This window comes from Mus caroli, unplaced genomic scaffold (genome assembly GCF_978045245.1).
Source record: "Mus caroli unplaced genomic scaffold, Mus_caroli_1 scaffold_6, whole genome shotgun sequence".
Classification (NCBI taxonomy): Eukaryota; Metazoa; Chordata; class Mammalia; order Rodentia; family Muridae; genus Mus; species Mus caroli.
The window spans coordinates 67,659,105-67,673,733 of NW_028227261.1; the positions used below are offsets into that span (position 1 = coordinate 67,659,105).

The window sequence follows — 14,629 nt, forward strand, 5'->3', positions numbered from 1 at the left end:
TGATAAGAACACAAAACATGGGGGATCTTCAAGACATTCAGAAGTGTGGAAGGAGGAGAGACTATTGTAAGAATGCAAATAAAATACAGGAAAGGTGGTGCTGCTAAAAGACTGTGCTAGTTGTTTCAAGAAAGAGATTATATCATTGAAAATGACAAGCCTTTAAAGGTGTTTTAAATAAGTAACAGGATGATATTTTTTGCATTAGAAAAAAATGAGTCACTTGCCATTATAAAATACATACTGAGGCAAGTTTGGAAGCAGAGGACTATATAAGAAGTAGGGATGCGCTAAGACAAGGCAGGACTTGTAGTGACTAGAGAATAGGGGCGTTGATAAGAATCCTAGTTAGAATGGGACGAGAAGTTGGCTGTGAGGAATGATAGAGGCCAAAGAATAGAGGATGAGCTCCGTGTGCTATAAGGTTGACAAGCAATCCACCCTGCATCTGTGAGGGTACAGAGGATAGGTATATGGCAGCTGAGAAGCACTGGCTGTCAGGCAGGCAGAGGTGGTAGATGAAGACGAGAATTCCAGAACCAGATTACGAAGGTCCTCGTGGAGCATACATATATCATTAGATTTTTAAGGTGATGTACATGGGAAGCTGTTGAAATTTTAACCAAGGAATAAAAATGAGTAGATACTTAATTTATCTAGATAATTTAGAAGGCTAAATGATGGAAAAATTGAGAAAAATGCATCACAGGGAGGCCTAGAAAAGGCAGAATCTGTGATAGTGTGGAGAGTAGTGAGCATGGCAATAGCATGGAAGTCTTGATGGTGGGTGCTGAGGGCAACGGGGGAAAGTAGAAGGAATAGTTTAGGTTTTTACTGGTAGCCATGTTCACTTGAGAAATCAGGGGGAGATGGTAAGTTTATTCTTTTCGGGTTTTCTCCTAACACAAATGAAAATTTCACCTACTTGTAGGTTGCGTTATGTTTGTCAGAACCACTTTGACGCAGTTGTTAAGTATCTAGTTCCTTTCTGTTTCTTATGATGATTAAATCTGTTTTTAAATTTTCTATTTTTGCCTTTTAATTTCCTTAACCTCCAGGAAGAACCTAAGAAAGTCCGCTTTGATTATGACTTATTCCTGCATCTTGAAGGCCACCCACCAGTGAATCACCTCCGCTGTGAGAAGCTAACTTTCAATAACCCCACAGAGGACTTTAGAAGAAAGTTGCTGAAGGCAGGAGGGGTAAGTGGCACTCTTGTAAAACAAACAAACAAGCAACCTTTCCTACTAAAAAACCCTGGCTGCAAGTATGTGAACTGAGATTCCGGAAGAGCCCAAAGAGTAAAGTGCTTTAATGATTTAGCTGTGGACTCGGGATTTTGAATGTAGAAGAAGGCAAACTCTTAAGTAGATGCCCATCTGAAATGGCATATCTGGTTGGAACAGCCTTAATGTCTAAGTGGGTCAAGTTTATTTTGACAAAGCTGCCTGTACTACTTATCCTATGCATATAGGAACAAACAGCTTCTTCCTTGAGCAGGTACTGAAAACGGGCCAAAGAAATGCCCCTGCCCAAGTTTCACTCAGAGAACTAATGAGCTACTGCTGTTACTTTTCATGAATGTAGTTAATTTAAAGTCAGCTGAATCATCAAAATGGGCAACAACTCATGAACTTGGTTTCCATGGAGCTCCCTGGTCAACCCAAGAGCCCCTCTTCAAGGGTCTCCCCACCCTGAGCAGTTGCTCGCAACTGCTGGTAGGACCTTACTGAAGTGTTCATGAATCTTGTTCTATGAGTGTCCTGAGTCTCATGCATCTCCTTTTTAATTTATTTTTATTAGATATTTTCTTTATATACATTTCAAATGCTATCCCGAAAGTTCCCTATACCCTCCCTCCTTCTGCCCTGCTCCCCTACCCACCCACTCCTGCTTCTTGGCCCTGGCATTCCCCTGCACTGGGGCATATTTATATGCAATACCAAGGGGCCTCTCTTCCCTGTAGTTTTGTGTCCATGAACTTAACATTTACAAACTCACTGCTTCTGAATATGGTTCACATCACTGTAAACTCTGCCACAGGGCTGTGTAGGACACAGTGCATTATTTTAGAATCATATTTTTCCCTTTATAGATCATAGACAACTATTTTGCTAACTGTAGGAAAGCATTGGACACTGCAAGGAGAAGGTACCCATCTATATAATTGTGTGACCATTGTGTAAACTTAATTGTGGATTAAGTAGACTCATTCCTTTTGAGCCAGGTTATACCAGGTTTTTTTTTGTTTTGTTTTGTTTTGTTTTTTGTTTTTTTGTTCTTTCCCCTGAACTGCTAAATATGTATTTGAAGCTCTGTAGATGATATGTTAAGTAAGTATTGAGAGCCACCATTAGAAACAAGGAAATGTATGTTCCTGACAGAACAGATTTTTTAACATCTTAAAATTTGGAATTCATGAAGTTCTTAGGCAAATGGATGGAACTAAAAAATATCATCCTGAGTGAGGTAACCCAGTCACAAAAGAATACACATGGTATGCACTCACTGATAAGTGGATATTAGCCCAGAAGTTTAGAATACCCAAGATACAATTCACAAACCACATGAAGTTGAAAAAGAAGGAAGACCACCATGTAGATACTTCAGTTCTTCTTAGAAGGGGGATCAAAATACCCATGGGAAGAGATACAGAGACAAAGTTTGGAGCAGAAACTGAAGCAAAGGTCATCCAGTGACTGTCCCACCTGAGGACTCATCCCATATACAGTTACCAAACCCAGACACTATTGTGGATGCCAACAAGTTCTCACTGACAAGAGCCTGATATAGCTGTCTCTTGAGAGGCTCTTCCAGTGCCTGACAAATACAGAAGAGGAGGTTCACAGTCATCCATGTGACTGAGCACAGGGTCCCCAGTGAAGGAGCTGGAGAAAGGATCCAAGGAGCTGAATGGCTTTGCAGCCCCATAGAAGGAACAAAAATATGGACCAACCAGCACCCCCAGAGTTCCCAAACCAAAGAGTACATATGGAGGGACCCATGGCTCCAGCCGCATATGTAGCAGAGGATGGTCTTGTAGGACATCAGTGAGAGGAGAGGCCCTTGGTCTTGTTAAGACCCCAGTGTAGGAAATTCAAGGACAAGGAAGCAGGAGTGGGTGGATTAGTGAGTAGGGGGAGTGGGGAGGGGATAGGAGCGTTTTTGGAGGGGAAATGCGGAAAGGGGATAAAATTTGAAATATAAATAAAGAAAATATCTAATAAAAGAAAAGAAAAAAAGTGGAACTTCATTGCTTTTTGGCATTTTGAATAAGAACTAATGTAAAAATGGGGAATTGGTATATATTTATTAAGAAGTTGTTTTTAAATAATCCTTTTAATTGTTTTAATGGTTATAAAGAGTATAGTATAGAGGTTACTTATTTACCTGTGATTATTCCCATAACAGTAACTTGGTCTGCCTTAAATCCCAACCCGGTTACTAGTTTTCATTTTATGAGGATAGTGCATTAGGCCTCCTGGATATGCTGTTGGATAGGTAGCTGAAGTCTGTGGATTATAGGACTTGAAAGCATCAGGCTAATGATCCAGGCTATAGGGAAGGGTAAATATTACATAAAATGTTTTAAAACAGGCCTGTAATCCCAGAGTGTGGAAAGATTAGAGGTCAGAGAGGCAGTGCCACTTCCTGGGAAAGTCTCCTATTGGTGTTGGCGGCTTGTTCTACTGGGGTTCCTTTCCAAGAAACCTCCAGTGACCTTTGGCCTCTAGCTTCCTTCTTCGTGTTTCTCCAAGTAACCTTTGAAGCCCATGGATACTTTCCTATTAGGCTTCAGATGTGTCCCAACAAGTTCAAAATGTGTGCTATGTGGGATGTTCCTTGTGTAGATCATTTGGCTTGCTTAATACAATTTAAAGAACTGATTCCAGTGAACTTTGTTACAAAGTAAAAGCTTAAAAATTCACTTGTTAATCCATAGATTCTGCCTTATATGTGCGGATAAAGTTGCCTGCTATGAAAATGTTTGAAGCATTTATAGACTACTAACTAGTTTTGGCTTGGATTAGTTTTTAACTGGCATTGCAATATTTGCTGTTGTCTTAGTGTTAGTGCGGTCTAAAAGCTACAGACTTGAACCATTTTGTTCTTATTGAAATCTTTCTTTTCATATACTTTTTTTTTTTTTAAATGGGTGTGTTTTAGCAGACATGGAGGTGCTGTGTTCATTTCTAAATACTACATTAATATATGTGGCAGATGTGTGTGGGCATTCTACCCTTAAAGAAAGAGAACTGAGACCTTCCTTCTGTGTTCTATGTAATCGTCACATAGAGCTTGCAGCATGAATGGCCGGTCTTTATTTGAACCTCATCTACTTGGGATTCCCTTTCACTGGAGATATTTTATGATGCTTGGAGTGTAGGTGTATAAAACAGATGAACAGATGAGGAGCTTACTGATAACAAGTTATTTTTTATTTTTATTTTTTTGCTTTTTCATTAGATATTTTCTTCATTTACATTTCAAATGCTATCCCCAAAGGCTCCCCTCACCCTGGTCCCTAACCCACCCACTCCTGCTTTCTGGCCCTGGCATTCCCCTGTACTGGGGCATATGATCTTCATAATACCAAGGGCCTTTCCTTCCACTGATGGCCGACTAGGCCATCCTCTGCTACATATGCAACTAGAAGCATATTTTAAGACAGTGACTCAGAATGCATGTAATTTTAACAGTTAAATAAGGACCATGTAAACTTTGTATATTGAGACAAGGTTTTTACATGAAGAATTGAATCTTGGCCAAATGGTTTGCACTAAAGGACTTAGACCATCTTCAACATTTTTCAGAGTAATGAGTATTGAAAATGCTGCTTAATATAAATATTATAACATTGCAGAAATATGTTTAGGTCATTTCAGAAATTATTTCAATTCTGCCTTAATCTCATACCCAAATCCATTATATTTTTAAAGATGAAGCTCAAGTCAGTAACTCAACTGGCAACATTTCCCTACAACACAATACAATGCAAATATATCAGATATATTAACTTGACATGATCAGAGGATACTGTTTTGATTTTTTATTAACTAAATCATTTTGTTTTAACAGCAACAGGAAAATGTGTGTGTCCAGTGAGACCAATGCCATTTATATCGTTTCAGACTAGAGCTCGGTGGTTTTGGGCTTTGATCATTGGCATTGTGTACAGTGGTGGTACTCGCAATGCTGAATACACGTTTGTATTCAGGACTACAGGGAAGCCTTGCCGTTCTACACAGGCCAATGCTGCCAAAATCACCTCAGATTCACTATGTATTTGATTTTGCAGTAATTTTTGTCCTTCTCACATCAGAAACTGTATGTGGCTATGTGCAGGTATGGGAAGGCTAGAGGGTAATGTCTAGGCACTTTCTTCAATTCTCTACCATTACTTATTTTATGTTGTGTGAGTGACTTGTCCACATATACGCCTTTGTTTCATGTATGTGCCTGATATCCATAGAGGTCAGAAGAGGAAATTGGATCTCCTAGAATGGGAGTCAATGGATGATTGTGAACTATCACATGGTTGCCAGGTCCTCTGTAAGAACAAGTGTTAGACACTGAGCTTTCTCTCTAGCCGCTCTACCTTTCTTTTGAGATAGGGTCTTTTAAATAAACCTGGGTTCACTGGATTTTGTTAGACCAGCTGGCATCAAGTACCAGGGGTCATCCTGCGGTGATCTCTTAGTACTGGGGTTGCTAGCTTGAGTTCTTGTATAGTTACTGGGGATCTGAAGAGCTTGAGATTTGTGCTAGCTCAGCAGTCCCAACTGTCCCACCTCCCCAGTTCTAAAAACTTTTTTACAGTTGTCAAATGTGCATGGTGCAGACTTTCAGTTACCTGACCCAGTGTGGCTTGCCACCCGCAGTTTAAGAAGGTGGGGAGCAATCCTTGTTTGCCTCTGTTTCTCTTTCCCTTTCTTTCTTTAATGCCAAAAGCACACAGTGCTCTTGGCTTTTCTGGAGATCAGAAAGGTTGCTGTTAGAGCTGGAAGCCTCTTAGAAAATGCCTTTCAGCTCTGGGAAGAAAATGATTCCAAAGAACTTTTTGCCAGAAGGATCTTGAAAACTTGCAGATTATTTTCTAAATAATTTTCAGACCTACAGCTCTGTGTTTAATTTCCCCCTCATGAGTAGATTTACTTTTAAATATATCTATTTTCTAAACTTTCTCAAAGAAATCTTCATGTACATTTCCCTGAAAAGAAAAAACACCTTGTGGTACTCCACTGAATTTGACCCTTAATATCAAAGGTGTCTTTGCCTTAAAAGAGGAAAAATGCCTTTGGATTTCGGCATCACCTTCTGAGATGATTGAAATACAGATGATCTTTTAAAATAGACCCAGAAGATAATTTCCTCTAAATGAGGTACTAAATGAGCAAGTAGAACTTGCAGGGAACAGTGGATTTGGTTTAGACCTAGTTCCTGCCAAGCTTTGAGTTACAGTGTATATTTATTATAGTAAGGGAGGAAGTTCCCTTATTTTGAGGTCTTTTGATTTGGCAAGGACCCTCTACCCACTATGGCGTAGTACCTCCCTGTCCCAGTGAAGTATTTCTGGTTCTTCTTGTAAAAAGGAACTTATGATCATTTCTAAATCAATCCTAGAATTGTGGTGCTCAGAATGCTGGGATTAAAGGATTTGTGGTGCTGAGAGATGATTTTGACTCACTTTTCTTTTGTTTGATACTGAAAAGGGATGTGTTAAGGTTTGTGGTCTGTCAGTGTCAAACACTGGATTGAAAAGCATATTAGCATTCCTTGCGGGTTTCTGTAGCACAGGTATGTGTCAGCTGTTGTGTGTCATACATCTAAAGCTGTCCTTTCTGAAGAGGTGTGGTACAGGTTTGTATTTAGGCAAACTCTGAATTAGGTGAAAGCCCTATTTCTGTTATCATCTAGCCTAAGTGTGGACTCTGAGGTTCTGTTGTGGAATAAGTGTTTAGGGGCTATGGAACCATGCTGAGCAGCACTGGAGACCCCAGAGTTCTGGTTTTTTCCTCTTGAGTATATTCTTGGAGGATCAGCAGCTGCAGACCACTTTTATGCTAAACACTTAAGCAGTTTGCAGGAAAGGTTTGTTATTCTCGTAAGCTATTGGGTACTGACATGACGGTGTGGTGAGCATTGCTGTAGAGCAGTGATGGACATATGTTGGTTGTGTGTAATGGTTGATCTGCATTGTCCTTTTCCTCAAGGAATTTATACTCTGCCTGATTGTATTTTGTTGGCCTAAAATTTAATTTTGGATTTTTTTAGAATATCAGTTTTAAAAGATTTGAGTCTTCTTTAGAAAAATTAGTGACTCTTACCATTGTTCTGAATTCTCAATTTTTCTCAGATTAAAGCCTCTTAAAAGCTGTTTCCACTTAAAGGAGATCATGTGTATTCTATCCAGCAAGGTGGTTGTATCCTTGTGTTGGCATGACAGACACCCTAAAAGTGGTCAGGCATCTTAGAACTAAATTTATTTCCTACTTGCTCCATTCTTTGGCCTGTACACCAAGCATTATGTCATTCTTTAGAGGCCAGTGGTTGGGTGCTAGCCTCTTTCTCTCCCACTCTCCTTCCCTCTGTCAACTCTAAACTCGTTGTTCAGGCTATTCCTGAACCGCTGGCAAGCAGCTAACTCTGAGGGCTGAAGCATTAAAACTAACCACAGCAGTTGTTAAAGCCAGGGTTTCTATAGGCAGAAATCCAATTCTGTTCAGACACCACCTGTTTCAATAGAACATCTCCAGCACCCATTTGGCAAGAATTGTTTGAGAAGACATGGGGAGCATGCTTCCAGTCTGTATTAAGTCTGCAGCATAATGCAGTCCTGGTTCTCATTGACAGTTACATTTCTATATGATCTGCATTTATGTAAAAAAGTTAGAACTTCTCTGAAATGCTGTTATCATGAAGTGGACTTCCAATAAAGGGTTTTGCTTGTTAAAGGGCCAGAGGGATCTGTGATGCAGAACTTTCCCTCCTGCAGTTTTATCAAGCCTTCTGAACATGCTGATGTAATGTCAGGTCTGTTATTAACCTAGGTACGGCCATGCTGTATTCTCTTTGTAGGGTGTTAGGGAACTCTTTGGGCATCTCAGCTATAAATATCCCTCCTCCCATCCTGCTTATAATTTTTTGAATAAATAAACAAACACCTTGTTACTTATAAAATGATATACAATGAGCCTACTTGTGGTCACTAGTAATACTAAAGCAGTTCTTGGTGATTGAGGAAACTAAATTTCTATGCTAGTGGGATAAATTCCTAGGAATACTGTCGTAGATTCAAAGCACAAAGGGGAATTTAAATTTTGATGGCCGTGCACAGATCTCTTGTTAAAGAGGCCCTGCTTCTCCGTGCTTGCAGCAGCAGCCTGTGCAAGTACTCATTTCTGCATGGTGATTTATTACCCCCGCCTTGGTGGGTGGAAATAGTATCGCATTTGTAACTCGCATTGCTCCTGTGAGTGACGATGAACAACTTTTCATATGCTTAAAAAGCCATTTCCATTTCCTTTCAGAGGCCACACTTTAATGTATTTTAAATTGGAATATTCTAAGTGTTTCAGTTTTGACTTAAATTTATGAGTATTCTTCCCACATACTTAAATTTGGAAAAGCTACAAGAGATACGGAAGCCTTTTTAACCGAGGTCTGTGTTTTCAGGCTTTCTTCAATTTGTAACAAATTATGTTCTTAGGGATTGATTTGTCAAGACTTTGGCTTCTAAAAATATAAGTGGCTTTTGTGGCAAAGTCATCTCCACCATGCCCAGAGATGAATGGCTGGCTTCTGCATATGAAAATGATTCAAAGAAAGTAACACAGAGATTATTTTACTGGCTGTCACTGGACAGCCCCATTGGACTTTGTATATTTGTTTTGGAACAAATGTGGCTGTGTTTGTAATTTTCTAACATATAGCATCCTGCAACTGTCTACCTCAAACGATAAAAGAATGTAGCAGTTGTTCACTAGCACTGATAAAGAGTGATTTATTTGCATATATTTAAGATTAAACAGGTGGCCTCCTTCATTTTGGTGGTGTTTGCAAGTTAATTTTCTCACATCAGGTTTTTTCCCCCCATCTATATGTTTGGCTGCCTCTTTCCTAACTCTGAATTAAATCATGAAAGTGCTAACTATATATAAATCATTAGTAGGATGTCAGTGTTGTGAGCCATAATTCCTGCTGTAACACAGATCTGAGTTCTTCAAAGCGTGGTCATTAAAGGAGAGCTCTTTATGTCATTCAGCATAGTTAGTGGTTTTCTGGTTTAGTGTCCTCTGAATGTTACACAAATTGAAGGTTACTTCCAAGCTTTTGGAAGCACACACACAGAATAATCAGACAATTGTCCCAGAGAACCATCCCCTTGCCTTTGTGACTTCCTTTTAAATGCAGAGGGAATTTAAGTAGAGACAGACTGCTCATGACCTTCAGAGTTCATATGTTCAGCTAAGTACTCAGAGAAAAAAAAAATGGAGGCCGGGTGTGCCCATGGGGTGCGTTTCTGAGGATGCAGTCCATGGTTTTGGACGGTGTTCTCCGTTCTTACGTCAGACTTCCCAGGAGCAGAAGGTCAGCTGACTGGATGTCTAGCATTCCTAATGTAGCCTCAGTTTGGGCTTGAAAGGTCTGCAAAGGGTTCTGATGTATGTGGAGGAAGTGGTCACTCATCCCTGTTTTCTTCCCACTCCCCTGCCCACCCCCAACCTCCAGGATACAAAAAGCTAAAAAAGTGAGAAATGTGCGCAGAAGAGAAAAAATAGCTAATGTGAACACCAGAGGGTTTTCTTAAAATTAAAAGAGGAAAAATTTAAAATACAGAAATACTAAAGCTGAAACGAGTGCCTCCGTTTCCCTCTCCTGGGCTGACTCAGGATGCACCACCTCAGAGTGGTTCGTCCAGAGATTCTCACGTGACTGGGTCTCATCCCTTGCTGGGATAAGAGAGAGTAGCTAAATGCTCGGATTGTTCTCGGCAGGCTTTTTGCCATTGTTAATACTCTGTAATATTAGGTGAAAGCAATTTGAGAGTCGGGGTAACATGGGAGAGAGGCCTTGCTTTCTGAGTATTCTATCCTGTGAGTTACAAGGAAGCCCAGCAGTGATCAGGATCTAAAGGTCACAGCTTAAATAAATAAACTTCTGAGATTCTTGACATAGACATTTCTGGTTTATTTCTGGGGAATGAGGATAGATGATACTTCATGTAATATAATAATCTTTATTACCATAAAGGACACAGACATGGGGTGATAGAATATTTCAACTGATACCTGAAGGCATAAATTTAGTTCTGGAATCTGCTGTTAATTTGCCTTGAAGTTTAGGTTAGTATAAATATAAAAATAAGTGTAATATCTCCCTACTTCTTAGTCAAGATTACTAAATGCAATGTGTTATATAGTTAAATAGCCAGCAAATAAGTTTTTAAGTTATCGAATAAGTTATCGAAATGACCTTCCACTTTTTGGGTTAAGTCATAGTTTTTACTAGCTGAGAAAGGGGGAAATAAAAAGGTTTTCATTGAAAATATTTAACATAATGGTAGTATTCTACTGGAAAGAACATACTTTAGCTTCCAGGAGTATATGAGGGCATCTGCCTATAACTCCAGCTCTCTGGAGACTGAGGTAGGAGGAAGTACACAGTAAGACCCGACCTTAAAATAATAATAAAATAAAAATTAGAAAAGAATGACTTAACTTTCCCTCAAAGTTAAAATAAATATGTACTAATTTTAGAGAATGTGGATCTTCTGGAGCTGCAAAAGAGAAGAAAACCTGCTCTACTTGCTTATGACTGTAGCCTCCAACATTCTACACTGGTGTGTATGTGTGCATGCTCATGGCATGTGTGCACACGTGTGTGTGTGTGTGTGAGAGAGAGAGAGAGAGAGAGAGAGAGAGAGATCTCATGGGATGTTTAAACTATGTGGCTCTATGCTTAAAACACGTATGTATGTGTGCATTCACACATACACACAGACACACTCACAACCTAACACTTCTAGAGGTTGATATAATCTTGTTTTAGAGCTGATTAGAAATATATCCTGTACCTTTGTATTTACTTTCTCCCTCGGCTCTCTACTTCCTAAAATTAGAGTTACAAGTGTGATAGTAATATTAAGAATAGGGAACTGGGTTTGCAGGAACTTGAGATTTTATCTTAATGATTCTGACAATAAGAATTATGATCACTAATTTTGAATCATAATAAAGTTCTTGTATGTGACAAGATTTTGAAATCTCTGGCTTGCAGCAACGCTCTTATCTGAACTCCTGGCTTCTGTATCTTAAACCAGTCTTAGACATTTTATGGGTATCTATGGATGTTTGATGATGGATTAATAAACTAAGACTAGCTGTTTTGGAAAGATTCATTTTTTAATATAGGTTATTGTAGTATGTATTTCAAAAAATAATTTATCTCTGTCAGTATCATTTCTGCCTTTCCTTTCATTGTAGGCTATTTCAAGGCCTTTGGTATTGTGGAACGAGGAAGTTTCAGATAGTGCTTAATGGAAAGACTGCAGAACGTAAAGAAATCCAGTCCGTAGAACCAACTGGTCTGGCAGAGTGCGAGTTAAATGAAGGTCTAGTAAAAATGTAACTGCCCTTAGGAGCTTCAGCTCTTGGTAGCTCAGGGCGGGGTTGTTAGTAATGAAAACAGAAGAATGTCCACCTCCCTGTGGTGTCTGTGGTATCTTTGGCAAATGAAACACAGCTATTCCCACTATCTCCATTCCACAGACCCCGCCCAAGAACCAGGACATAGCGGGATGATTGCAGTGGAATCTTAAGTCGTCCTCGTCCCACCGCGTGCAGAGACAGTTTGGCAATCATAAACAGTACAATTAAAATTCCGTGGGAAAAGATGGGTTTGTTATTAAACAAAACTATTCTGTCTGAGAAAATGTAGATGGAAATCACCTGTAAAAATATTAGGTAAGATTTTCTTCAGGGCTAGGGAGGTGGGAAAGTGTCTGCCGTGCTCTCACGTAAAATGCTGGGCGCAGAAGCAACACACACTTGTAAGCCCAGCACTGGGGAGCCCAGCACTGGGAAGCAAGAGGATCCTTGGCCATTGCTGGCCATCATCATTCTGGCTAAATTGGTGGGTCCCCGGTTCTGTTAGAGACTCTGTTTCAAAAGCTAAGGTGGAGAGTGATTGAGGAAGACACCTGATTTTAACCTTTAGTCTACACACCACCACCATAGCCACCTCCATTGCTGCCATTGCCACCACCACCACACTGCCACCATCACCACAACCACCACCAGCCCCACCACACCACCACCCCTAGATTTGAGTTGTCTGGCCTTATTCTACCACTCTGTTTTGTGATGTTTAGCTTAGAGTAACCACTTTCGTACATTCATAGGTACTCATCAAGGTCTGGCGTAAGTGCAGAAATCTTAATCTTTTAGTAGGACCATTGTGGCAGCTAGGGGTTTCAAATGGCAGAGAGTATGAAACCAGACTTAGTCTTTGAAAGATTATGGCTCCAAAACCGGAAGACATTAAGTAAAGTATCATTTGCTATACAGAGTGTCTCTCACGCACACAAAAATTGTGATTTCTTACTTTATTTTGTTTGTTAGTTGAGACAGGGTCTCTATGTAACCCTGACTGTCCTGAAACTTTCTGTGTTGTCCAGGCTATCCTTAAATTCATAGAGATATGCTTGTCTCTGCCTCCTGATTGTAGAGATTAAAGGCATATTCTACCACACCCTGCTATTTATTTATCTCTCTCTCTCTCTCTCTCTCTCTCTCTCTCTCTCTCTCTCTCTCTCTCTCTCTCTATCTATCTATCTAAAGTGAAAATTTTCCTTTTGATATTTTAAACTCTGAATTCATAGGCACCATTGAAACTTTCAAGTCACTATTGATGTGTTTCCAGCCTAAGATGCAGCTGCTCAGAGGTTCTGGAACTGGGGGCTGGAGCTGGGGCTGGGGGGCTGGAGCTGGGGCTGGGGGCTGGAGTTGGAGACTGAGGCTGGGGGCTGGAGCCTGGAGGCTGGGGCTGGGGGCTGGGGACTCGGGGCTGGAGCTGGGGACTAGGGGCTGGAGGATGGGTCTGGGGGCTGGAGCTGGGGACTGGGGGCTAGGGCCTGGAGGCTGGGGCTGAGGCTGGGGGCTGGAGACTGGAGGATGGGGGCTGGAGCTGGAGACTGGAGGCTGGGGCTGGGGGCTGGGGGCTGGGGGCTGGGGGCTGGGGCTGGGGGCTGGAGACTGGAGGATGGGGGCTGGAGCTGGAGACTGGAGGCTGGGTGCTGGTACTGGGGGGCTGGGGCTGGGGGCTGGAGTTGGGGACTGGGGCTGGGGGCTGGAGCTGGGGACTGGGGGCTGGAGCTGGGGACTAGGGGCTGGAGGATGGGTCTGGGGGCTGGAGCTGGGGACTGGGGGCTTGAGGATGGGGCTGGGGGCTGGAGACTGGGGGCTGGGCCCGGAGCCTGTTCTTGCTGAATTGTTTTCCTTATGCTCTTACTGGTCCTTCTCTTCCCAGATTTCCTTCTTATCTCCTGATAAGGAAAGTTTAGTTTCTATTCTTTACTCCCAAGCCAGGGCCAGGTCTCCTGAGTCCTTAGCCCTGTTCCCTTTCCTGGGAACTTCGTAGCTGAACTCTTCTGCTACTGCCTTTTCTTTTCTTTTCTTTCTTTCTTTCTTTTTTTTTTCCTTCCAGGATATCCTTGTGATTTATATACATAGTCTGAGTTTGCCTTCAGTTCTCTTTTATTTAATTAAAAAGGAGCTATAATTCTATCTTTGTTCTGATTTATGTTTCCTTAAGTGAAAATACATTCAGGTCAAAGGTATATGTACCTCTGTCCTGAAACCAGCACCGGCAGTAAAATCTCAGACATACTGGGTGGAATGCTCCAGAGTCGTGGCGGGTAGTAAAACCCGCAGGAATTGTTGATACATACAGTTGCTTTCTGTTGGTTTCCTGCACACCTATGCTCATTTTTGCTGATTCAGTGAATGTAGGAAGGAAGGAAGAGACCCAAAACAGACCCTCTAGTGTTTGGTGTCTGGACACATTACTAGTTTCTGTCCGACTGCTGATCGAGGCTGACACAAACAAGACTTTTCAAAATCTGCTGGGATGTAGTCATTGTGGGGATGGGTGGAACTGATAATACAAGAAGAGGCTAATACCGTGACTACCTGTCACCAGCTTTATCATTAATACAGTTAGATCTTAGACATGTAAGTCAGTGCTCATTTTCATAGCTTTGAGGGAGTAAGTTCTATAGACTCTCAGCAGAATAGACACTCTCACACAATGGGCCAAGCCACCCATCTTACAGATGAGTACAGTAAGGTATCAAGTCTGGGATGATCAGTCACCCAAGGAATGCTGGTTAGGGATTTCCTTCACTGGCCTTCACTGCTTTGGCCCCAGCACAGTATAGTGCACACTATCTTTTAGAAATTCATAAAAGAGTTAAAGCAATCCTCCAGGGCCACTGGCCAATAGAAGAGTCTTATGTGAGTCCCTAGGGATAACCTGCCAGATCAGGTGACTCGCCTGTCAGCAGAAGCCTTTGTTCCGTTTACTTCTTTTAGACTCACATCTCTGTGTGTGCTCCGGGTCCCTATAT

The 14,629-nt window shown here is 41.2% G+C and overlaps 1 protein-coding gene across 2 annotated transcripts in view; it reads left to right on the forward strand.

Moving 5' to 3' along the window:
• Mllt3 (MLLT3 super elongation complex subunit) overlaps positions 1-14,629 on the forward strand; it is a 279,485-nt gene that overhangs the window by 179,436 nt on the left and 85,420 nt on the right. For both annotated transcript variants that reach the window (XM_021159575.2, XM_029475724.2), the window contains exon 4: positions 1,059-1,202. In XM_021159575.2, coding sequence (XP_021015234.1) covers positions 1,059-1,202 — 144 coding nt within the window. The remainder of the gene's footprint in view (positions 1-1,058; positions 1,203-14,629) is intronic.